This window comes from Atractosteus spatula, chromosome 2, assembly GCF_055471065.1.
Source record: "Atractosteus spatula isolate fAtrSpa1 chromosome 2, fAtrSpa1.hap1, whole genome shotgun sequence".
Lineage (NCBI taxonomy): Eukaryota > Metazoa > Chordata > Actinopteri > Semionotiformes > Lepisosteidae > Atractosteus > Atractosteus spatula.
The window spans coordinates 41261617-41288393 of record NC_142707.1 but is presented as its reverse complement, the minus strand read 5'-3'; the positions used below and the strand labels follow the sequence as shown (position 1 = coordinate 41288393).

The 26777-nt window shown below is 34.8% G+C and overlaps 1 protein-coding gene across 1 annotated transcript in view; it reads left to right on the top strand.

The window, feature by feature from the left end:
- Positions 1–7565: 7565 nt before the first annotated feature.
- adgrf3b (adhesion G protein-coupled receptor F3b) overlaps positions 7566–26777 on the top strand; it is a 38568-nt gene continuing 19356 nt past the window's right edge. The window contains exons 1-9 of the mRNA XM_088904722.1: positions 7566–7756; positions 13774–13816; positions 15086–15146; positions 16555–16567; positions 17608–17748; positions 20563–20718; positions 22035–22138; positions 22938–22996; positions 23108–23232. Coding sequence (XP_088760848.1) covers positions 15093–15146; positions 16555–16567; positions 17608–17748; positions 20563–20718; positions 22035–22138; positions 22938–22996; positions 23108–23232 — 652 coding nt within the window. The 5' untranslated portion in view covers positions 7566–7756; positions 13774–13816; positions 15086–15092. The remainder of the gene's footprint in view (positions 7757–13773; positions 13817–15085; positions 15147–16554; positions 16568–17607; positions 17749–20562; positions 20719–22034; positions 22139–22937; positions 22997–23107; positions 23233–26777) is intronic.

Here is a 26777-nt window from a genome sequence, read left to right as displayed (position 1 = left end):
GTCATTAAAACAGGATTTAGTAGCACTTTTTATGTTAAACAAAAATAAATTTACAATGGAAACACACATCATCCATTGTGCCCTACTAATAAAAACAGAAATGCAAATCATCCAAGATGAAAAATCCCATGTAAATGAGGAAAGGAACAAAAGAAAAGGCTGATCCAAAGAATGCAGAACCAAATAGGGAATCAAAGCAATGAACATTTTACCACATTAAAGAGGTCTCTGTAAGCAATGAGCAAAAAATAAACCTGTAACACTAAGAGAAATGTCTATTTTTTTACATCACACAATTAAAGTTTGTATGAGCTGTTCTGCTGTATTATGTTCTCTTATCTTTGGTTCCCCTTACAATGTGGCTAAAGTCCTCTCGTTTTTAAACTAGAATCCTTTTCATTGGTTTAATAGAAGAGCAGATATTGCTGCTGACTGTCAAGATAACAAAAGCTATTCTCAAACATTTATTCAATCATTCTTACGTTGCATATTGATACAGAAAGCCACGGCACAGTTCAGTATAGTTTTGAAAGTAGTTTATTATGAAGGCCCCCAGATTGCTAAGCATAAATGGCAAAGTATTTGTAAAATATTGGCATATTCAAAACTTAAAAAGAATGCATATTCCATTAATTGTTTGAATATGTCACACACTACAGGGGCTCTGGACACATAGATTTCTCTCTGCCACAGTTTTACAATAATGTTACAGTGGAAGATTTGCCATCTCTTGATGCAAAATGCTTGAAATGAGTCCTTGAACCTGTTGAACAGCAAATGTTGCTGTGAGCCAGGTCATGTGAATAAGTGAGTAAAGGTTTCCTCTTCATCAAATGCATCATGTTGTGTGGTGTGTGAGGTGGTAGTGGACAATTAATATGCTTTTCATAAACTGCAGGTTTCATAGCAGGAAGTTGATTATTTTTAGGTTTCCCCATGAAAGTATGGCATATGTGTGACTCATCAGTGATAATGAAATGAACCAAAAACTTTAAATTTAATTTAAAAGCACAACAAATGTCTAAGAGTGTCTGTGTATTCTGGTCATCAATATGTGGGTAACCAGCACACTTTGATCCTCCTCACTCATTCGCTCTGAAGAATTTAGTTCAAGCAAGAGTCATTTTGCCTGAACATACAGTACCACCCTCTTACAACACAAACTGTAACTAAGAATCACAAATCACTTCCTACAACTAAAAATCACACATTTTCCACAGCTGTTTCATCAGATTCATTATGAGGTGCTGCAACTTTTTTTGAACCCATATGTATGGAGTCTATCAAGGAGTGAAGAAGCAGAACAGAAGTCCCACATTTCCTATGCTGCTGTCAACTTAGAAATCTTAGAAATCTAAAGTCTTTTTTTTTATTTTACAAAATGTACATGTTAAGTTAATGGAAGAATACTTTATCCCCTTGGTTTCAAAAGCAGACTAAATTAGGAACATTTTATGTTACCTTTCTATGGAAGCCCGTTTCCGCCAGGGAGTATAAAAAAAAACGCGCTATGGTATCTCGCAATTGCGACTTTGTATCTCAGAATTGCGACTTCAAAACTCAGAATTGTGACTTTAAAACTCAGAATTGTGACTTAAAAACTCATAATTGTGACTTTATATCTCAGAATTCCGACTTTATATCTCACAATTGCGACTTTATATCTCACATTTGCGACTTCGAAATAGCCCACATTTCATTGTCTGTCCTTTTGTTATTGTAACTGATTCGGGTTCTAAGGCTTGTGCCCTCGCTGCTCCCACCCTAGTTCGTGCCTCACTGCATTGGCTCGAACCCAGGTCTTGGCAGCTGAGCTATGATAAAATAGTTATTTAAGATGTTAGAAAGAGCATAAATTTAGGGTGTCCAGAGAAAAATGGCAAGTTTTCATCGCCTTCCATGTTTCAAAATCACTCATCACTGTTTGGTCTCCAATTTAGTTCATTTAGATGTGCTATCATGTCAGAAGCATCAGTTGTGTAAACCATTTATCATAATTTAGTCTGGGGTGCTTTTGAGCTCAGATAAAAGCTGTCAGTTGCTTCAAGACAGGTCTTCAAGTTCAGCATAGTTCCTGTCCTCAGGCAGTGTTTAAAACTCCCAAACTCTAAACGCAAATCAGGTAAAAATTACAGGTAAAAAATCACTACCTTCACAACTTTAGCCATTAGAAAGCTCAGAATTAGAAATCTTGGCACAAAGATTTACCATCATGTGGCCAATTTCATCCACAATACTTTTTATAAATCCCTTCTGTTTTCAAAGAAGCAGAAGTACTTTCTTTATATTGAATACTGTACATCCCTCCCTGTTCATCTCTCTAAAAGAGCAGAAATATGTTAACATCTAACTTCGTTTTCGTAGAAACTGCCATTGTTTTCTACTTAAGTGTAAAAAAACATATTCAGGGGCACTCAGTGCAAGCTTTCTTGACACTGTTAAAAGCAATGTACCTGTAGTAAATAAACATTTTTTATATATATTTTTTAAATGCCATGGTTTCTTTTTTTGTTTTTCCCATTTTTACACATAAAAGAATATTTTGTAATGACACTATTTAAATACCACAATCAATATAATATTTCCCACAGATCTTTGCATGATTGCTTGAATATCTGATATATCTGATCAATTCAATATCTTAGTTAAGTAAGTTTAAATCAAACATTATATCCATATACCCAAACCCCACATCTAAACCTGGTCTTAGCCAGATTCCAGTTGAAGAAAAACAAATGTAGATGTTTCAACATCTAAAACACGTTTTCAAAAGTTGGCCCTGGAGGGCAGATGCATATGTAGGTTTTCCTGGTGACTTTTAAGCACCAGCAGCACAAAGAGCTTGTCTAATTGAGCAAATAATGATCTGATTCAGGTTATTTTGGACTGAAAACATGTAAGCACACCATCCTCCCAGAACACGGATTGGTGAGCCCTGGTCTAAAAGATCCCTAAATGTATTTCTGAATTATACTGAGATAATGTTGCATTATATCATTTGAAATTATTTTTTAGCTGTTGCAATAATGAAAAAAAAAACATTGGTCTCCATTGGAATATTTATTTACACCTTTCTATTGTAGGTTTGTATTATTTCAAAAAGGCCTTGATTTTAAACTTACACAGATAACTTCATATTTGTCCTGAAATATAAATTTGGTCATTATAACAAAAAAATAATTTGTGCATTTCACAGTACAAACTGTAAGTATAATAGTGAAAATATTGAAAACTCAAACTTTTAGTCTTTTTATGCATGCTTCGATGAGTTAAACAAGTTTTCTTGCCACAATTACAAAAGTGTATGTGTTGTTTAAATTAGCTACATTCAAATAAAAGTCTGTTGAACTAAAATAAATGCAAAAGCACCTATTCTTTCATGTCTGTTCATTTGTTAGTCAAATCACAGTATCTGATCAGCAGGGATCAAGTAAACATCATAAAATAAATATCTTTGAAAGACTAAGCAAAAAAATGTTATTATTTTTGGGATTACTGTTTTTAAACATCTTTGACACCACTTCTGTATTGCAAAAACTTGCAATATACATAATATATTTGTATTTACAAATCTTAATGTTTTTCCTGTTACACTAGATTCAAATCTATTTTCATCTTTTACTTTCACAGTAATAAGTTATGTTTACATGTGTAGTTTTATGGTTTATGTAACTGTACAGATAGGAAGATATCTGTAGGTTTATAAGGCGTATTTGCCTTGGAATTATGGGCCCTGAATAAAGTAACTGAGGAGCTACACTGAAAATAACCACACCTTAACAACAGGGTGGATAATACAAAGATTACAGTTTTTGTAGTACGTGAATACCACAGACAGGGTGGAGATGGTAATCAACAGAATATTTATATGTACACAGAACACAATGTTTAATTAATTGTTTCCAGCTGTATTATTTTCTACAGATATGCCCTTATAGACTTACTGTACACTGTCCTTGCAATTTAAATTGACTTGTAAAAATGTTTGAAATTCTGTTTTCACTCTCTGAGATTTAAAATTGAGCTAAATCTAAAAAAAGTATTAAGGCTTTAGAACTGCCACAATTATTATTATCTTTTATTACTAATCCCATGCCACAAGTAATAAGAATAATAACAATGAAAATTGTATGAAAGAATAAACATATAACAACGTTAAACAATCATGTGAAAGTAGATTGTTTGTTGTTTGACCTTGTTATGAATTATTCATGCTTTCTAGTATTTGTTTATATTGACTCAATTAAATGCATCTGATATTCTTAATAAAATGGATGGTTGTGATAAATAAGAAATGTTTTCTAGAAATTTCTAGAGACAGTGTAATGAAATTCATTTTCCTCTATGTTTATTAACTACAGTAAATGGATTAGAATAGGGTGGCATGGTAGCACAGTGGCTTGCATTGCTGCCTTGTGGTGTTGGGGTGCTCACTGGAATTAAAGACAAAGTGTTAAATGTATCAGAATACAAATCAATACTGATAGTAATCTTGCTCTCCTATCCCAACATTCCTCACTTTGCGTCCCTCCCTCCTCCAAATTAACACCCTTGCTGCAGCTCCTTGACTAATTTTACTCAGTCAGCAGAGGGTGGATTCTTTCTGTCCTTTCTCCATGCAGTGTTTTGTTTCCTCCACCATGCAAGTGTATGCCAAATTTGTTCCAAATTACCTTTTGCTATATCACATGTCATAGGATTTGTCTAACATTGGGTAATAGATTCTCCTTCAGGAAATTGCTTGGATCTTGAGACCTAGAATATTTATCTCATGCACACAAAGTGTGAAATCCCTGCTCTCTTGCATAGAGCAAAAGGTAATGCTATATATCTTGTAAGGCAAAATACATGTATATTTTGCATTTCATATCTGGATGTACTATGCTTCATTTACATAATAACAACAATTCCAGTTGCACCAAACAGGGAAGGTCTTGTTCAGAAGTCGGCTTAGACATTTCTGCTTCTGATACCAATTTGCATTTTTCCTATGACATAATCTTCTTGTTAACTACATCCGCCATTTACATAGAAGCATATAATATAACAGCATTATAAAGAATAAATATTAGGTATGGCTTCGGATATTTTCCTCTGTAGAAGGGCAATTACCAGAAAACCTCAAACAGAAAAATGTCTCTCTTTTATTAATATGGCCCACCTTCTTGAGATGTCTCTGCAAAATTATAAGTTTTTTAATTTTGTTTTAAGTTTTTTAGTCTAAACCTTTCAAGACAAGTAGTTTCTCTGTGGTTTGATACACAATATGAATTAAAGAGAAGAAAGAACTCTTTTAGCAAACACAGCACTTGAAAATAAGTATACATGAATATACAGTATATTGATGTAAATAATATACAGCAGGTCAACGCTAAAGAATCCAACTCTTAAACAAGGGTGATTTGATTTTGTGGAAATCTTCTACAATGTTTTTTGTCGTAGAAAAGCAGAGCATGATGTTAGGGGGTTCTTCTAGAGAGGACTGGGTCACAAAACTCCTACTATGAGACACAGGGCTCTTATTTCTGTAGTACTGTACCTCCTTGTGCCAACATTTATAGACCAAAGTCCATAAGGCCACGCAAATCCACAGTCCTGACACTTGACACAGATCCTGGACGGAACGTCTATAGCCAAAGTATGACTTATCAAATCACACAGAACAGAAAACCAAAACATTTTTTTTACTTTTTGTGCATTTCCTAAAGGGGAGCAATGGAGCACATCAAACAACAGATTTGGGTCTAGATGTGGTGACAAATAGAATTAAGATATTAAAAGTGTGAGAAGCTATGTAATTTATGAACCTTGTGTGGGTCTCCAGGTGAGGTCCAGTAGCTGAGGTATCCATGGCAGTCGATGAGGTAGAGTGGTCAATTATTCCAGTCAAAGTCAAGTCCTGGTAGTATACAAGAAGAGAGATCGCGGGATCAATAAAGTATCTATCTATCAAACAAATCCGATAAGGGCGAGGAAAGAGCAAGTAATCCAAAAACCAAAACCAAAGAGTTGACATTTAGGGAGTTCAAACGAGGAAGAACAGGTAGTAAGGAGGAAAGGGCGAGGTGAGCTCAGGACGCAGAAAAGACCCTAATAAATAGTGAAGGAAGGGGTGTGTAAGGAAAATTGGATAAAAAGGGGTTAACTGAGACCAGCTGAAGCCATAACAAAAAGCTGTTTTGAGAAAAAAAATAACTGGAAGATTTTGTTTTTTAAATCAATGAAACATGAATTAAATGTTATAACTAAACCACCTGTTGTAGTTTGTTTACCCCATTTCCACTATGTGTACCTGGTTAATACAAATGCATGGTTAGCCACAAATTATTCCAAAAGAATTCTGAAGCCTCAACTAAGCACTTAAGGGTTGTGAATGTCATGGAGTGCTTAAAGCCCACAAACAGGTTTTCTATAGGGAAAATTGATATATTAAGATAGCACATAGTCAATTTCAGTACATAAATTAGTAATTTCCTAAGTGTGGTTGTAAAAAATGAATACCATTTAAACAGAATTTTGACATAAATCTAATTTATAGTTTATTGAAGTGATATGTAATTCCCAGATTTATCCAAATATTAAAAATGGAAAACAAAAACCAGAGACTGAAACATATTATTATAATTCAAAAAGCAGTTGCTTAAATAAGGCTATCACATTTAGTTACTTAGCCAAATATCCATAGTACCTCACTTTTACTAAATTATTTCCAAGATAAATGCTCAAACAAACATTTATTTTACAGTAGCTGAAAATGAAATTTGACCAGTTCTGACCATTGATCATTTGTTTTTATAGCAGGTAAAGGAAAAGAGAATCTCATTCAGAAATGTTTAAAAAAACATGATAGTATTAAATTGAATGCCATGACTTTGCAAATTATTCCAGTTTCCGACAGGCCTTTGTGTAAAGAAGGGTCTCCTTTTCTCCTTTTTTGTGCGATGTGTACTGCCCGTTTGAATATGTACGGTATGCTTTTGTATGCAGTAAAACTATACTGAGACAAATACTTGGTAGCCGTACATTAAAGACATTATAAATATAAAATCATTTTAAAGATGACAAAATGATTATTTTGATTGATGCAAAACATTAACTGCTTACTTTCTGCCATTAGATGCTTTATGGGAATATTTAAGCAGTCTATGATGACAATCACACATTCTGGGAGTGTTTTGGTTGAGGTAGCCATACAGTAGTTGGTTTTTTGTTCTTGGTTCATAACCAATATAATGGACACTGATAAGAAGCATTGACAATCTTCTGTATAAACCATGCACCATGCACTACTCTTTACTCACAGAAGAATAACTTTTTTTTTCCAGAAACCTAATAGAAAGTTTCTTACAATTGTGTCTAAGGATGATTTGGTGCAGAACACTAAGATCTTATGTGAAATACTGAATAGAAATATATTTGCTATTCAAATAAGAATGGAAAGTAAAAGGCATAGTGATGGATTTCAGTATTTACAGAACTTTACCAGGTGGTCAGAGGTGATACTCGCAATGCAAATTTTACAGCAAGTCTATTGCATTTGTCAGAGAGTCTATTTGCCTCTGGTATTTGTTGAGGCACTTTCAACTTACATATCCACTTTTCCCCCCAAAGAGTCTTCCTGCTTTCCATCTTCTCGAACAGAATTTTAGAAAAGCTCCTATTGTCAATACAGCTTTGGAAGAATGGATTAATTTCCTGTCTTCACTTGCTGAAACCTTATTTTGAGGAACCTCATTAATTTTCTTTTGGAATAAAGGTCAGTACCTGGTAATTTCATCTGTAAATTTAGCTGTAATGTCTAATATTCTAATTTACTGTATTTTACTGACTTTTTATGAGTGAGATCACTCATAAAAAGTGAGTGATCAAATTGTATATAACTGTTTATGCAAGACTACACATCACTCTTCATATAATAAGATTGCTAGCTGTTAGCAAAGCTTATTGTAGAGCTTTAATATGATGTTTACACACAATCTAAAACAACAGTAAGCAAATTAGCTGTTTCCCTAATTAAAAAATCAGATGAACTAAAATTTGCACTGGAACTGTATAAATCTGTAAATTGAACTGTGCCTAATGTAGCTAAGAATTAAAAGCTAAATAACCTATTTTTATAAACCTCTTAAAATATGAATTTATATGAAACTTGACTATATGAAACATATTTAGTATAACTAATGTTAGGGGGCACATCTTTTGAAAGGAATCTATGCTGTTTTCCCTCCTAAATGATTCATTTCAATATAAAACGCAATGGTATATTATTTTACCCAGTGTTATTTGATAAAATGGTATAACAGAAAGTATTTTATACATTTTAACACTACTGTATTCTGATGTGATGCATCTCTTTTCGATAATTCTGAATCAGAAAATCATCATCAGAAAATGGTATGCACAAAAATCTGTACTTGGGGATAGACTGTATACGTATATAAAATAAAATATACTAGCACATATATTTAACAATCAAATGCTGCATATATGTTGTCATTGCTGTGGAATACTTAAGTTTTTTCGATCTGTATAAAGTCTACTAGAAATTTGGTTGACAATCTGAATGTACTTTAAAGTTGGAAATAAAAAATTGTTTATGAGGTCAAATGATATTTTCTTAGAAATTGTAATAGGGGGTTTTACCAAGAAATTAGTTTGAACTGTGTTAGCATAGTGCTGCTAAAAATTTTATTTCTGAGCAAAAAGGGGGACCTAGTTTCCCTGGGCTACATATTTATAGGCTCACCTCTTTTACTAATTTGGCCCTTTTGAGAGACCACATAATATGTAATAATAAAGTTATTCAGCAGATTACTGCTTCTGATTTGATTGTTTCTGTATGTGGGAAAGTTTTGCTTCTTCACTTAGTTTGGATTATAAATCTTAAGCATTTAATGATAAATGCAAAATTACTTTCTTCTGTGTGGTTTGTTTCAGCCAACTCATCACCCCAACTCATTTTTCAATATAAAGTTGTTACATAAAAATTTGTAATATTCCTGCTAGATTTCTTCATCTTGCTAATCAGATGGAAACATTGTCATTGCTTCTTACATTTTTCCTGTTTTGTCTTTTGCAAATCATTACAAAACCCATAACATTTGAACAGTTGCCATTTATTAGACAGTTTTCATGTGCTGGTAATATTTATACTTTTAGTATTTGTTTTTTTACATTATTTTCTTTACTATTACTTAAGAATAACAAAAGTTAAATGCTTTGAAAAATCAATAGAAGTCTGGTAAAAACTTACAAACAAAATCCTGCACACTGACCTTACTACCAGTTATTTTTTATATTATTATTTTATATAACAAGTGTAACATCATTTATTTATCTTGTCAGATGCTTCTACCAGAAACAAAATATGGCTTGCCTTCTCAAAATGTGACTTGTCTTTGGCAATATCATGTTGATCTGTAGAAATTGTGCAGTGTTATATTGGGCAATACTGGGTAATATTCATTTTCTTAGAAGCTATTTAAACTATCTGTATGTCTTTGGATTGTGGGAGATAACCGGAGCACCCTGAGAAAACATACAAACTACAGTACATGCAGATAGCACCCCAGATCCAGAATTGTACACAGGGCCCCAGCAGTGGGAGGCAGCAATGTTGACCACTGTGCCACTCATATGTGTTTTATTTATTCAGAAATATATTATTATTGTAAAAGACTTCAATGGCATGAGGATACATCAGTATAGATACAATTTCTCAAATAAAATCATGATCTTTTTTGAGAAGAGAGAGAAAAAAATAAACTGGGCTTCACCACTAGTATTAAAATGAAAATGCTGAAACAACAACAGAGAAAACACTATGTTTCATCTGTGAAGCCTTCATCAGGTGGCAAGGCTTCACAGCTAAAACGTGTTTTCTCTCTTCTCTTTTCAGCATGGAATAAACCTATTACTTGTTCCTTTGCAGACTACGCATGTTGACGCAGCTACCCACCTGCACTACTTAAAATTAAAATAGTTTTATAATAATATAAATTCCTATTATTTCTAATAATATAAAATACTATTATTTATATGTTCCATATTCCTATACTCCTGTATTATTTCTGTGGTAAACTGTTCCTTATTACCTTCTAACATGGAACGTCTCAACGGCATTGGTGGAATATTCCACTGGTTAAGACTTCGTTAAGAAGATTTTGTGCTATCATTTTCTTCATAGTTTCATCACATATTCAAAAGTTTATCTAATCAATATTGTATCTTTGACACCTGATGGTCTTAAATTGACACTAGTGAAAAGGTTTTGAAAATAAATGTTGGAATTTATTGAATTGTACAGTATTAACATATTACAGCTGTAAAGAATATGTTTCTGTACTGTATGTACAATAAGGAATATATAACAAGATAAAATTGATGGTTTAATTTTAAAAAGAAACAAAAGATTATTGATTGCATAAGAAATAAAACACATTTATTTCTCTTTGGCTTTAACAACCTTGTCTTCTACACTATAATTGCCGTGTTGTTTTTAGTGCCCCTAGCGGTCAAATGACGAGAGACAGTACTAAAAATAGGAATTAAATGATCTGATCTTACATTACTGAAGTCAACTCATTTCCTACTAAAATTATTTATATGAATAATGAATTGGCTACATGGTAAATCCTTTGTTTGGTGTATAGCTTTACTAATAAAAAAAATTGAGTATATGTTTATGAGTTTTTGTACCACTTTTTGTGGATGTATAAAACTGATATTCACTTAGCGGCAGTCATGACTTCTGGTTCTCATTCCATCCTGGATTCATGCAGCCTTTATTTGAATCAATTGCTTATTTAATTTGTTTATATTAGATCTTTTTCCTGCTTATTTCACAACTTGTTCATTCTATGCCGGTTATACATCCACCAATAAAAACTGTGGACCTCTAGTACCAGTAGTGAATTACTGATATACAGCAAATGTTAAACATTGAGCTTCGTACATATTATGTTATAGTTTAAATTTGATCCTCAGTTTCTATCTCTAAACTACCAATTACATTATAATTTACAATAGCACTTTTTCACATAAACATAGTGTTTCTTAAAGGAATAGTTTCAGACCACATAATGAGAAGGAGTGGGGCTGTAATACATATTCTTTTCACCAAAAGTGGTGAGGAGGATTGACAAAACCTTGAGCTGTAGGTTCACCCTCCAGAATTACACTGGTCTCTTACTTGCATAGATTCTTATCTGAAACAAATATTGTGTTAATTTCAGTGTGTAGGGGTTTTGTGCATTTACTTGGACAATTATTAATTGTAGCAGTAAGAGTCAAAATTATTCTTTGATGGCTGTTAGAAAACCGAACTTGCAGAATAACTCAGCAACGCACACACATGGATACTAATACACGAGAATAAATTTATTAATATATAAAATGTGCATATAAACATAACAGATCTTATAGTGAGGGTTAGCAGAATACAAAAGGTACATATTCAATCACAAACAGTTTCAAACCAAGAGAGACATACATTCAGTATACCATTCATTTATACCATTTCGTTAATGAGCTTTGATTACAACTTCTACACTAGATACTCTTAAGCAAGTACATCGCTCATAGGAATTAAATTGATATCAACTGGGGTTGAGGTAACAATTGAATTTTCGAGCTGTAATGCAGAATGTTGAATACTCATCCAATCTGTGTGGATTCAGATCTCCTGTGGACACAAAGGAACATTGACAGGCTGTTGCTGCGTCCAATCGGCGTCCCCTGGCCAGTGTCAGGCAGTCCTGAAGGAGGGAGAGATTCCTGCTGCAGTGACTCTCTGAAGACCAGCTAGTTAGTCCTGGCTGAACTAGCAGCGTTTGTGCACATGAAAAGTGATTGCGGGTCAATTCACACTCTTTAGACGGGAAGAAGACCGGTTCGTTCCAGATGTAGCGTTAGTCCTGAATACTGAGATTCAGCTGTTCCGACCGTAGTTCACTCATTGATCAAGCGAGCGTTCGCGGTGGGGTACAAGCGGTTCACGAGGCTTGCTGCTAGGCTAACCTTGGGCAGATCCTTTGGTTACGCACAGGTGACCTCTGGCCTCGACTCTTAGAACAAAGTAAAGTGCTGGTACTCGGACACACTGGTCGTCACGTGATTGTCCGAGATGAGTCTGAGAATGTCCTGGAGGGGCACTTTCTGGGCCCTGTGCTGTCTCTTTTATCTGGAGGAACTATGGTCATTCATTGGTTGAAAGTTCGGAGGTCAATTGAGACCCATGTGGGGTTACTCCACTCTATCAGTTCTTGACATGCTGATCAAGGTGGAGGATGAGTAACCATGCTCTCTGACCTTAGGGTTCTAAACCTTGATATGAGACTATCCCTTGGAATCTCCCAGACAGTAAGATGCCAGAGATCATTTATTAGGGTGGCTGAAGAATCTCAGCCTTGGGAGTAGTTCCTTATCAGGAAACTCTATCAGATAGAACAACACCTTAAATCTGAACCAAATGGAATGGGCTCTCTGAGTCCAGCACCGCTAAGATGAGGGAGAGAGAGACTGGCAAGGGAGCGGCAAACTTAATTCCTGTATTATTAATAAGCCTTGCCCCTACAAGTGTAATATTGCACTATAATCAAGTAGAGATCTTGTGTGGAAGGATCTGAGGTCATATCCATATTGGACATTCCAGTTGTACTCTTACAACTACTGTAACGTGTAATGCTGGAAAACTAAGATATGTAAGAACACGGACTCCTGACCTTCACAACTGTTTATTACTGTATTTTTTATCTTTTTTTATTTTAGCCTCTTTTCTAGCTTTTCATGACTCTAGGTAGATTAACATCTATCATTCCTGTATATATTTTTCTGTCTATCTTGTATATGTTGTATATGTACTGTAAATATTCATAAAGTTAATTAATTGAAACAACACATATGTTGAAAATAAAAGTAAGAGTTATACTATCTTCCTGAATTTTAGACCATATTAAATCAGTTTTGTGTGATAGTCACTAAAACTATGTTACAAAGTAAAGTTGAATGTTTTTTTTATTTTCTCTCAGCATTTTAAATTAGGTACATTTCTAATTCAATTCAGCAGAAATCCAATGCAAGACATTTTCACACTAGTTCAGCCATTCTTCACTCCACTCCTTCTCTAGACTTCTCTAGAGGAATCTGTCCTCACAGATTCACATTTAATACACTAATTCATGGCACCACACTTTGTTTTCCATTTTGTGTTTTTAACAGAAGAAGCTTGTTTGCTCCACTGCAAGACTTGCCTGGCTTTATTAATTCATTATAAAACTTGCTATTTTTATAATGAATATGCTTTAGTATATATACATGTGTTTTATTTGAATTACATAGAAGAAATTGGGATTAAAATTGCTGTGGAGGTCTGAAAATTGAAATTTCTCATTGTTGTTATGTAACACTCTCTACATCACTGACCTCCATTATCATTAAAAACACTAAATACTGTGAGCTTCTGCATTTGTGCAGAGTAATATACGTAGAGTTACTACAGGTTTTTAGAAAATGCTTAAACCGAAAAACTCAGTGGATAGATATCAGTTATTAAAAATTTGTATTGTTATTTATGTACTGCTGATTCAATATTAGTCAGAACTAGTGGAAACTAATTATTTGAAAAATGTTTAAAACTTGTTCCAGGAGCTGTGATTGCTTGTAATTCTTCTTTGGAATTTCAATAATTTCAGTATTACCATTTAATCTTCAGGAATTATTATATTCTATTTGGTTTTTTATTGTTCTTACAATTTTTCTTCATTTGAATTACAGAGTGAGCTGTGTGACCTCTTGGGAGAATCACATTTCACCTACAGTAAGTAATCATTTTTCTTACTGCAATGCATTTTTATATTTGGGAAGCATGAGGGGTGCCATTTCAATAATAAACTGTGTTGAGAGAAAAGGATTACGTTTTGGCCCCTTCCATGCTTGCATGTCTTGTAATACAGTCAAGTGGCTTGAGTTTTCAGCCCTGAGACTATAATAGTAACTCAGCAGTTCAAGTGGTAATAGCATGACTCGTGCAGCATAACCAAAGGTTGTCTTCAGCCTGAAGGATTATTATATAACTGTATGGCTCAAGGCCCCAAGTCTTGTCTTAATATGTGTAGCAGCCTATTGTGCAGTAGTGAAAGACTGGTGAAGTGATGCTTCTTCTCCTGTATATTCTCTCCCACTTCCTGGTTTTGCACTCCATTTATGTGGGTTGGAGCAGGGTGCACAGCTGATCTCTGCCTTTAGTTTTCTCTAAAATTGATCTAAATCACACATCTCAGAAGCTCCATGTTTAATTAAAGATGTAGCCCAGTCCAGAGCCCATCCGGTCAACAACGAGATGATAGACGTTATTTTCCCCTGAGAAGTTGTGATGTTTTCTGGATTGAGCTGGAAAATTGTGCCAGAAATCCACAATATCTTGCCGGGTTTCCATCATATCTCTCCAGTGTTATTAGTGGTGAGGATCGAGTAGCAGCGGTAGCAGGATGTGTAGCCGTGGGAGGATCGGGTGGGTCCTGTGGAGCTGAGGCAGTAGACAGGTTGACTAGTTGTCCCGAAATCTGTTGTAAAGAGGCTTGTAGTTGCATGAGAGCCAAAATGGCACACATAGAATCCAACTCCGTGGGATCCATGATTTTTTAGGCTCAGTATTCTGTTACATCTGAGTAAGGGAAGAAATAGCAAGACGGATCCTAGGCAGAGTTTACAGATAGAGTCAGCGAATAAAACAAAGTCCAGAACATTATCCAAGAGCCTTAGTCAAAGAGGAATTCCGGGATTGTACTCCCAAAAGGGAAAATAGAAACCAAAGCCAAAACAGAGTCCAAAAGGTGGTCAGAAACAATCCTTAGATCAAAAGCCACATATCAGACACAAGGAATAGAACGCAAGAATCCAACACTGAGCGAAGAGAAAGTCATAAGGGCTTCCTGAAATAGGGAAGTGCTGGGGGTGTGGTGCAGAATATGGAAGCTGAGTGGTTATATGCTTGAGCGGAGTCTATGCCTTCTTAAAGGAGCTGTGTGTGATGCCGTGGGTGTAACAATGACATGATATAAGTGTGTTAATGCTCTTTATCTTTCAGTGACAAAATGAAGGTTTGTGTGGTGATTATGCTTTGCCACCTGGGATTCTGTTATTTTCAGGTGAGAATCCACATTTACATCTTGCTGAAATTTTGTGAAGAGAATGTCAAAGTTCAGACCTACTTAACACAAAAAAAGGAATGGAGGAACAAACAATTAGTAGAGGCTCTGTCAGATGTGTTAATAACTATTTTTTAATTTTCTAAATATATTTTAAAATATCATTTTTATATTTATAAGAAATTATATTCCTTTATCTTATTTAAAATAAAACTAGATTTTATCTCCAATGTCATTTGAACTGTGTACAAAGAGATTTATGTATTGATTTGTTTACTATTGGTGAGGTATGACAAGATTGTTGCCCAAGTTCCATTTCATTAGTTGATCCTGCTAGCTTCAAAGAAAAAATGCAGTTTGTTCATTTTATGCTACTACTAATCAATGGGTTTTTCGGGAACAGTGAAGCTCAAAAACTAAAACAGAAAAATTGAAGAAGTCTGTGTCATTCACTAAATTATTTAAGAAGCATTCATTTATGCCATTGTGCATTATGCCATCTGTGATTGAACTGAAAACCCTCAAAGAATTAGATTATAAAATGGGCACTGTCATCAATGTAATTCCTTCAATATTTGCAGTGTTCCTGTAGCTGCAAAACATTTAAAAATAACTCAATTTGCAAAAAGCAGAGACACCAGCAAAGACCATGTACAGTACAAGCTAGGCTTGAGGGACATAATATAGACACTTGCCTTTGAATGTCCACAAAATCTGTAACTGTAACTCTCTAGCTGTTCTAGAGAACCATCATTTTCTCAATTAAAATGTGAAAAATTGCCTCTGACCAACAGCAAAGGAAGGAAAACTAAATGCATTGACATCTTTAGCAATGAAGAACAAGGTTTTATAGCATCCTGTCATTTTGAAGGAAGATATTGAAGAGTTTGCCAGGAGAAAGGTGTTTTAAATTGGGTGCAAATGACCCAATGGGTTTGTGATTCTTGAATAATTTAACATCTATATTAAATTATTTCCTCATTAAAACCATCACAAATTCTATTTTACTTACAGCTACACTACAATATTGTTTGAGCATTTGGCCTGCCTGTTATTTATTTCAACTGAGAAAATGAAAGATTTGATAAGATAACTTATGCTACATTTATATTCCATGAACAGTAACCTAAAACTGAGAATTAAACAATTTGAGAATGTGGTATAATAAGCAGTAGAGGCTAATATACTGTACTTCACATGTTTTGGGGACTTCTATAACATTTTTTGTATCACAACAGAAGGGGGGGGAGCAATATGCTTATGGACATGAAACAGTTTTCTGTAAGACATCAAAACCTGCTCTTTGGCATTGTGGAAAAAATGTAAATTAATTAATATTCATTCTCCTATATTCTCATAGAGAGACAATTTATTGTTCTGATTTTTCCCCTTTTTGTTTTTTAAACAGGTTTCGGCACAAAGTAAGATCATTTTACTGATTTTACTGTATTTTTGATGCATTCAGACACAAACGTCTTTACCTGCACTCTTTTTTTCAGAGCCTGAATTTTATTTCATTGTGTTTAAACGCAATATGTTTTAATAACGGCAGCATGCTGTTGCTGGTGAGAGCAGGGGGCCCTGTGTTCAGTTCCTGGAGTGCTATCTGTGGAGGGTTTGTATGTTCTCCCTGTGTCTGTGTGGATTTTCACTGGGTGCTCTAGTTCTTTCAGTCCAAATAAATGATGACAAGTTATTTGTCTTCTGTCTGTCTTGTTTCTGCTGTATGTCTATCTATGTGTGCCCAGTTCAATGATGTCCCATTTTGTTCAAATGCAAATACATACAAATTAATAAAGTGATTTACTTAATTAAAACTTGAATGCTCAAAATGAATATTTTATGGATGAAAGATGTAAACTTCCATCAATTGATTCGGAATGTTTTCACCACCCTGCCCGGTTCATACTTGGTAAAGCACCTTGTAAGAGTGTTCAGTTTGAACATTCAAGTATTGATTAAAATATTCACATCATTTGCAAGGCATGGATGTTTATGCTTTTTATGTCTTAAAATGTATATTTTTAGATTATATAAAACATTTCTAGGAAATGAGAAATTGAGACCTTGGCTGTAGAGTATTAAAATAATTGTTTTGCTTATTCAGCAGGAGAGCCAACAATAATGGAAATCTGTGTGGTAGCCTTTTTTTTTATTCTTTAACAAGTGAAGTCACCTATTAGTTCAAAATATAACAATAGCAACACCTGTAATCCAATCACCCTTCATCACCCTGGATTATCTAAATGCCAACAGTTCTTAAGCAATTCCCCATCGGATCTAGTAACTTGCAGAAAAATGCAGCTCCACTAGAAGGAAGCCACATTCCATTTCATAACCTTGGAACCCTCCTTCTGAATCCCTTAAAAGTGCAATGAGACTGAAGAAAGAGACAATGTACTCTTAAAGGTTATTTAGTTTTTATTTTACTGTTGGTAGCAAATCCATTCTTCTTTTCTAGGTTCATCATTAGCATATTATGCAGAGCTCATCATGGAAGGAGAAGCAGCCTCAAATATCACGGCTTTCTTAGCATCACTTTCGAACAGTTTTCCAATCAACTTGGATGATATCTCTATAATTTCTCTTAATGTTACAACAGGTAAAATAAACACATACATCACATTTTTATAAATTGTAAATGTTGTAAATTACTTCAGTAATATATACAGTATATATATAATAAAACAAGTAATAGGTTTATTCCATGCTGAAAAGAGAAGAAAGAAAACACAAGTTTTGGCTGTGGAGCCTTCGGGTGTCCGAAGAAGGCTATATATACTATGATGAGATGTAAATTTATTAAATGATTTGTTCTTTTTGGTGTTTAATTTGAATATTTTTTTCAAAAGAACTATCGTACTGTATAAGCATAAGAAAGGTTACAAACAAGATTAGAGTATTGACTCCATATAGGTTGTTTGATTGCTAGTAATCGATCCAAGGTTTACATTCAGACTTTGACAATTGGTAGATTGTTCCAAACTCCCACAAAACGTTGTCCTGCTCCCTGTTTTGCTTTGCAGAATACACTTTCCTATGGCTTCTAACTGTCTCACTGTCTTCTTGTAGCCCCTGGTGTGTGTTACACTGTTGATATTGAAGAAATTCATTGAGTTGTCTTTGTGAAAGACTTTGAGAATTTTTAACTTCAAAACAGGCTCCCTCATAATCTTCTGTGATAAAGACTCAGATTCAGTTATTTTACCCTGTAAAAGGCGAAGATTTATTAAGTCCAGCAATACATCTATTTGATTTAAAACCCTGCCGATTTAAAATGTAATTTCTTTAACACTAATACATCGATTTAAAAAATATCAACAACCAAGCTGTTTGGTTTCTGATTCAAAATCTATCTTGCACTGCTTAAATTATACTGGAGACCAGAAATACTATAACTGCTTCAGTAAATAAATTTATATTTGTACTGTTTCTTCCTCCACCAAAGAAAAAACAAAGATTTTACAAGGAATTGAAAAGCATACATAAATTAGTCTTTTTAAATCCAAACATCCAATAGGTTTATGGTAACCAATTCCATGTCTCTTGAAACATTTTTTTAATTAAACAGTGAGTAAGTTATTAAGGCACAGAGAATGTGAAAAAGGTTTATTAGCACAGGTAAGGGAATAATTGGAATCAAATGATTAAATAATTAGGTAGATCTTTAGGGCTGGGCTTAGAAGGTCATAACATATGTAAAAATGTCACTACAGAAATATTCTGTCTGAAGTCTGGTCTTCATCACCATCACAAAATGTGGAATCAAGTCATGTCAAAATCTAAGGAAATCTCTGAAAAAATTGGTTATTGATGCTCTTCTGTCCAGAAAAGGTTACAAAACCATTGTAAGAAGCTCCACCAATCTATTGCCAAACAGATTTTCTGGAAAGACCACAGTCACTCTACCCAGGATCGGTCATCCTACCAAAATCTCCCAAAGGACAAGCTGAAAAATCATTAAGGAAGTTAACAAGAACCCCAGGGTAACATCCAAGGAACTACAAGCCACTCTCACATTGTGACTGTTGACAACTATCAGTAAATGAATTTACAGGAATGGAGGATAGCAAGGACAAAACCACTGCTCTCCACTATGTACATTGCATCCCTTCTGATGTTCACCAAGGAGCACATAGGTGATCCATAAGGTTTTGGGAACAATGCTCCCTGGAAAGATGAGTCAAAGGTCTTTGATTCTTTGGCCTCAAGAAAACCAAACACTGCTTTCAAAGAAAAGTGTTTCATCCTAACCATGACCCTGAAGTGGATATGCAGTTATGTGAGGATCACTGCATGGTCAAATATAGTGGTAGGATTGTGACAGTTTGGCATTGCTTTGGTGCCTCAGGACCTGAATGGCTTGTCATCATTGACACAGCCTTGAATTCTGGATTGTATCAGAAGATTGTAGACAGAAAGTCAGGTCATCGTACATAACCTGAAGCTGAATTGAAAGTGGGTCTTGCAGCAAGACAGTAATCCTAAACAAGCAGATACAAACAGATACACAAAATGGTCACAGAAGAAGAAAGTCTACATTTTACAATGACCTAGTAAAAAAGTCCAGACCTACAAATCATCATAATGTTGTGGCAGGATCTGAAAATAGCTGGCAGGCCACAAGGCTGCCCTCAAATGTCACAGAGTTGAGCTCTGTAAGGAGGTATGGGTATGGACCAAGAAGCCTCTAAACTGATGCGAGAGACTGATTAATGGTTGCAGGAAATATTATGTAGCAGTCAAGAAAGTTGCTCAAGGGTGTGCTGCCAGTTATTGAATCTAAAGGTTCATATACTTTGTCATACATGGATATTGAATGTTGCATCATTTAAGGATATATATATACTTTGAAGAAGCATCATGTTTTCTGTCATCTGTTTTGTTAACTTTATCTATTATTGGGACATAATATACTAAGAGGTTCACAAACCTATTGTCAGCACTGTACAAGAATATGAAAAACAATTATAGTTTCATAAATAAAATTGTCTTTACTTATACTATACAATATACAGTATGTTTACATTTGACAAAATGGGGAAATATACATTTCTTGAAAGACTTTACAGTACACTAAATTCCAATTAGTTTATATATTGTAATACAACTAAGAATAGAATGTGGATGCCAAATTACATTTACAATATTATGTTGGTGTAATATTTCATTTTAAACAGCATCTGTTGAAGGGGGTATTTTTTATTTTATCCCATTAAGAGTATAACCTCACATAATATTCATTCTCAAATGTAATTATTTCTACCTGATGTGTACAGTACGTACAGTATATGTAAGTAGATATGTTGCCTATTAGAAGATTAACAAGATTAATTTATTTAATCTTTGAAAGATATATATCTTGCTTATGATTATTAAGTCATTTAACATTATAGTAAAATACAATTCTTTGCAGAATGTGACATCAATGGAGAAACAGCAAACTGTAGCTGTAATAACAATTTCATTTGGAGTGGTTCTGTATGTGATACTAACCCTGAGTGTTGCAACAATGACTACTGCATTGTGGCAGCACAAAACTCAACGCCAATGTGTGTGCCTATGAAGAGGGGTATGTAGAGTTATTCTTTCTGTGAAAGGCATAATTTCTATTAGTGGGTAGATATCGTTTAAAGGAGATGTATGAAAAATGACAGTTCATCACACAATGTATAATGAAATACATAAGCAGTAATTGGCTATTACATTTCATGTTGCTTGTTTAACCTGATTCATGTAATCAATGCATAAAATCTAACACAAATATAAATTTAAAAATAAAGTTGTTTATACATGGCACAGTAGTATACTGTGGACATGACAGGCCAGTTCATCTGCAGGTTTTCAAACTTTGTTAATGTATCAATACCTGGAGATTTGGAAGAAGTTGCTAAATCAAACCAATATTTAACTGGTTCATTAAGAGCTGAGTTGGCTTAAAAACATGCTGAGACACTGGTACTCCAGGACTACAATGGGGCCACAATGTTATACACTAACAAGTTTTATGATTTACAGTTAAGCTTAGCTTTGTGTTGCTAATACTAATTGCACCACAGAATAATGGGCTTACAAGATAAGTTAATTTGTCAGGACAGGTAAAATTTAACATACAATTCTTGTACAGTGTAAGATCTTACTGTTTAACCAAGAGAAAAGAAACATTCTTTTTTCATCTTCTTTGTTTTTTGAAGGATATTTCCCCAGTTACGTTTAAAGGAATTATTTTCATTCATCAGTTACAAGGGGAAGCAGATCATTGATACAAAGTTGTATAATATTTTAAAAACTACGTGTTTCTATCTTGAGCTAAGAGTTTAAAAAAGTGAAAAAGTGAACATTCTTGTAAAAAACTATGGAAGCTTATTAGCACCACAGAAAAAAAAAATTACATTTAAACTATATAGTATTGCGTTTAAGCAAGAAACTTAATTTATGCAATAATTGTGTGGTGAAAACAACACGCATTTAACCCAAGAATGTTCAAACACAGGATGTTCCTTTAGCATTAATTCTTTTGCACATTAATTTATTTAACAAGAGGAGTGTGGTGGTATTCTTCTAATGTTAAAGTCAATGCTATTTTTCATGGAACAATATTATTACGTACAGTATATAATCTAAGATATTAATATAGTAGGCAATATTGTTCACAAAGTAACTATCGCATTATAGCACAAAATTATCTCTTATAAGCGCACAAGGTTTCTCGTTTAAATGTAATACTATCTTGTGTAAACGCAATACCTTTCTTATTTAAATGCAATTCCCTCATTTTTTTTTGCTGTGGCATTAATAAGCTTCCGTAATAAACAGACTTTTTTTTCTTAAAAGATTAAATACTTTTTATAAATAATCCACTGTTTTTTTTTATTTTTACTCTTTCAGTCATTGTAAGTGGGCAGATGACATTAAATAAAACCTATATTAGTGACCTACAAATTAAAACTTCTTACATCTATATTAATTTGTCTGCAAGCATTTCTGCATCGGTAAGTATGCAACTTTATAACTATCATATTTATTTTTTTGTGCATGTGTACTTACTTTATGCACAGATCCATTCACACCTTATCAGAAAGCCACTGGTAGGGCTCACAGCAACCCATCCCAGAACCTTGGTTATACAAAATGATCCAACAGTAGACACTTAAAACTATTAAACAATCCAAATATATCTGCTGCCTTTTTGTTTTTTTTAATCACGTTATCTCTAACTTTTAATTGAGACTTTTATAAAGAACTAACTTTTAATGTTTTAGGTCTAAAATGTATGAATATACAGACCAAACTCAGGAGGCTTTAAACATTTTCTCAGTACTATCAGTACATCACACAAAATTATCTACATGTACATATACATAATATTCTGTATAATACTTTTCACCCTGGAGATTTGCTTCTAGATATTGTAACACATAGATCTCCTCTATCTTAATAGTAATTAAAGAAAGTGTTTCAGGTGGGTAGCTGCATCAGCATGCGTAGGTTGCAAAGGAACAATGAATAGGTTTATTCCATGCTGAAAAGAGAAGACAGAAAACACAACATTTCGGCTGTGGAGCCTTCTTCGGGTGTAAGAAAGATAGATTGCCTATCTTTCCTAAGCCCGAAGAAGGGTCCACAGCCGAAACTTTGTATTTTCTTTCTTCTCTTTTCAGCATGGAATAAACCTATTAATTGTTCCTTTAAAGAAAGTGTGACAACTACAGTATGTCCATCTGATTATATTGGTACCAGTACTAATAATAATGCTTGAAAGAATCTCTATGTACATATTTTATATTTCAGCTGAAAGAAGCTTACAGCACACTGAGTGGCTTTGACAGTTTGAAAATAATTGGTTTCAGGTAAACATTTTAAAATCATGACAATGCCATTGTTTTATTAATTTCATTACTTTGAGTCACATGTTTTTCATTTTCTCTTTTTCTCAATTTAACATAAAAAATGAACAAAAGACAAGGAAGCATCATTGTTGATTTTGAAGTGTATTTTAATGCACCTCTTACAACAGAGCAGCTTGCAAACAAGACAGAAAATCTGCAAAACACTCTAAATGCCACTTTTATCCTTCAAACAACAGGTAAGCACTCTAAAACTTTTTTTTAAATTGAAAAAACAAGCTCGATTAAACTTTTATTCTTATATTTTAACACATATTCTTGTGATTGATATTTACTCAATGGTTGTATTATTCTTATACCTCTTATTCTAAATAGTTTAACACTTGTAATTATCATTCAACTATCAAATTAATACTCAAATATCAATTGGCTAGGTAGTTCAATTTCCTGCTGAAGCTTCTAGCTTGGCTGGCTTTGACATAGATGGCAATCTTCTTCAGCTGGCTGGAGCTGCACTAGCGATGTCCTGGGCCTCAGAGGGAGAGAGATAAATATTTAGTTTGGTGCTTGATTTATTGACCAACCTAAGTTAGTGATCAATTGAACTTCACTTTTTAAACCAGTCTATGAGAAGTGTCTGACTTGAGTCCAGCCAAAGGTGAGACACTGATGAATATTTCTTCTAATACTGAAAGAAGAGAGAGTCAGTTCAGCTGCAATGTTTTGGAGGATAATTTTAAGATAATGAATTTTGTTTTACTATAGTTTAAAAAGAGTAACAACATTGGTTATATTCACAAAATCTTTCCAGTTGCTTTCCTTAGATCAACTGTATTAGATCTGAAGTTCCTAGTAATATCTATACAATAAATGCTAATGGTCCTTCATAAAAAAACACCTAGGAGCTTAAATCCTTATTCTTTCTTAATTGAAACTGTTGAAAAGGAGAAATAATAGAAAGGTGAACATTACCAGGATATAGAGAACAGATAAATGTAATAAAACTAATTTTAATTTGAAATAGACATGGAGTTCCATAATTACGTAATATGGAACAACAATAATCTCTATCTAGCATAGAAACCAAACACAAGGCAAAGGCAAATTATTCCCTTAGGAATTGAAAAAAATCAAGAAGCTTGGTGTGTTCTTATCGCTTATATTCTGGATAGCAGGGAAGTAGGCATCATCTTTAATGTTTCTTTGATGTGAGGTGCAGTGTGAATGAGGCTTTCAAACTTATTCAGCATTTCTGTGGAATGAAAGTAAGTTTGTCACTGACTGAAAAGGGTGGGCCAGTGTATTGGACTTTGCTTCCCCGGTCCAGTAGAGCTCTTCACTACTTGTCCTTTCTCTGGTCTTGAATTCCTCTCTCATTGACTTCATGTCTTCTGTATATGTATCAAATTCAGATTAGATGAAACAGTCTGCCATGGCATCACCAGCTAGGTCTATCTGTCACAAGAATTTTCATCCCCTAACCCAGTGATGATCAGTCACTACTTCTTTGTGGCAACCATACTGGTTCATCCCATGGACCAGAGCCCCATGAGGCTTTTTCTGCCACCTCTTTCATCTGTTGGACTGCTGACTTTCTGTCTTTGCTGCTGATCCCCAGCTCTCCTAACATCCTCCAAAGTGACTGGGCTGGGAAACCGCAGCATCCTACCATAACCAGGCTTTCCAACTTTTGCTTCTGATGTTGTCCACAAGCTCATCATACCTTGCTATTTTTCTCTCAAAAGCTTCTTGGCACATTTCTTCCCAAGGAACTGTCAGTTCAATGAGGATTATAACCTTTCTCTGGGAGGCCGACATGACTACATCAGGTCGCAAGTTTGTCTGAACTATGTCTGGAAACACAAGTCACTTGTATAAGTCGACCTCCATTGACTAATCTCTGCTGAAGTGTCTTTGAAGGATGCCGTCAGGTCTAGCTCCAGCTAGTATTGTGCTCTTTCTCCAGCTAATGTTAGATTGTGCTAGTTGAGGTTTTATACCTTTTCTAAATTCATCCGGGTTCATGGCTAGTGCCCTGAGTACCTTATCGTGACGCCATTGATACCTGCCTTACCCTAATGCCACACTGCAACCTGATAACACATGTTCAAGGTTGCCTGTTCTTTCACACAGTGTGCAGCTGGGGCTTTCAGTTAGCCCCCATCTATGGAGAGTACTTGAAGTGGGCAAGACATTGTAGACTGAATGTAATTGAAACCAAATCCGCAAAGGCTCAAGTTTCCAAATGTCATTCCAAGCTAGCTCTCTATTTGTTGTTTCCCATCTAGTCCAAGCTCTCTGTTTTCACAACTGTATAGCTTTCAAACTGCAAGCCTCTTCTTCCTTCTTTTTATTTCTTCTTGAATCAAGCTGCTCTCCTCCATTTTCTTTTTATACTTACTTGCATAGCCCAGACCTTGATGACCAACAGTTGGCTGTCCAATATTTTTTTGGCTTTCTGCAGATTCCACTGCCTGATCTAGTCTGTACTGTATTCTTGCTTTTCTTGTTTTTCATCTTTCAAGTCATGTAAAGCTACTGCAAGCCTGACTTTTGTGGCATTGAACTCCTCGACCAAGGACAAAAGGAAGCTGTAACTTTGAGGATCTGCTGTAGAAACCGAGGCTAGTAAAGCTGGGTGGAACCCCTAGCCAGTGGTGGAGAAAGCTGTTTACTTTCTCCAAAAATTCAACTGTGATGGTTGCAATTTCATGGAGCATCATTGGCCACAGATGCCTTGACAATAATCCATGTTGATAAAGTCAAACCTTAAACTTGCCTGGTAAACCAGTTCTGTCGATCAACCTCAATCCCTCTAGTGTCCGTTTCTCCACTTCCCTTGTATTATTTGTATCCCTTAGGGTTGCATTAAACCATTTCCCTAGGCACTTAATTCTTTCTGCTGTTATGGAGAGCAAATCCTTGCACACTAAGCACAAACCTGTCAATGATCTTTCCTTTCTTGATTACTAATGATCTTGATTTCCGGGGCTTGAACTTCATCCTTGCCCACTTCACCGCTGTATTCAGGGCTCTTAAAACCCATCTGGCTTGCACTCGTTTAGTGGTTGTTACTGTTAGGTCATCGATGAATGCTCTGATTGATGGTACTGTGATGCTTAAGTTCATCTTGGGCCCTCTGGACTCTTCTGCACTTCCAATGATTAGGTTCATGGCCATCAAAAATCAGGTAACTGAAATTGTACAGCCAGTCACAATTCCATTCTCAAGTTATGGAATTTCCTACAGAGAAACTCATCTTTATATTGCTCAGGTACCTTTTGATTATGTTCTGTATATTTCCTGGAATGAAATAATGCTTCTTCAATCAGTTTGTGAGGCAATGAACCATAAGCATTGGCAAAATCAAGCCACGCAACTGCCTTGTTGCTGCTTTTGCCTCCCTGATCAGTTGCTTATTACACTTGTGTGCTCGATGCACCCTTGAGACCCTGGAACACCACCTTTCTGCACTGAAGTGTCTATGTAGTTGTTTCTTGTCAGGTGCATAATCAGCCTATGAGCCAGAATTGCAAATATTATCTTCCCCTCTACTTTTAAAAGAGATATTGTTTTGAACTGATTTATTTCACACAACTCTTTTTCCTTTGGCCCAAAACAACCTTCTGCTTCCTGCCAACATAGAGGGATCTTTCCTTGCCTCCAAATCACCTTTAGCTGCTTCCATAGTCCATACAAAAGTTTTGGACAGCTCTTGTAAACTTTGTACAGCACTCCATTTGGTCCAGGTGCCAATTTGCTCCTTGTCTTTAACTTCCTTTAA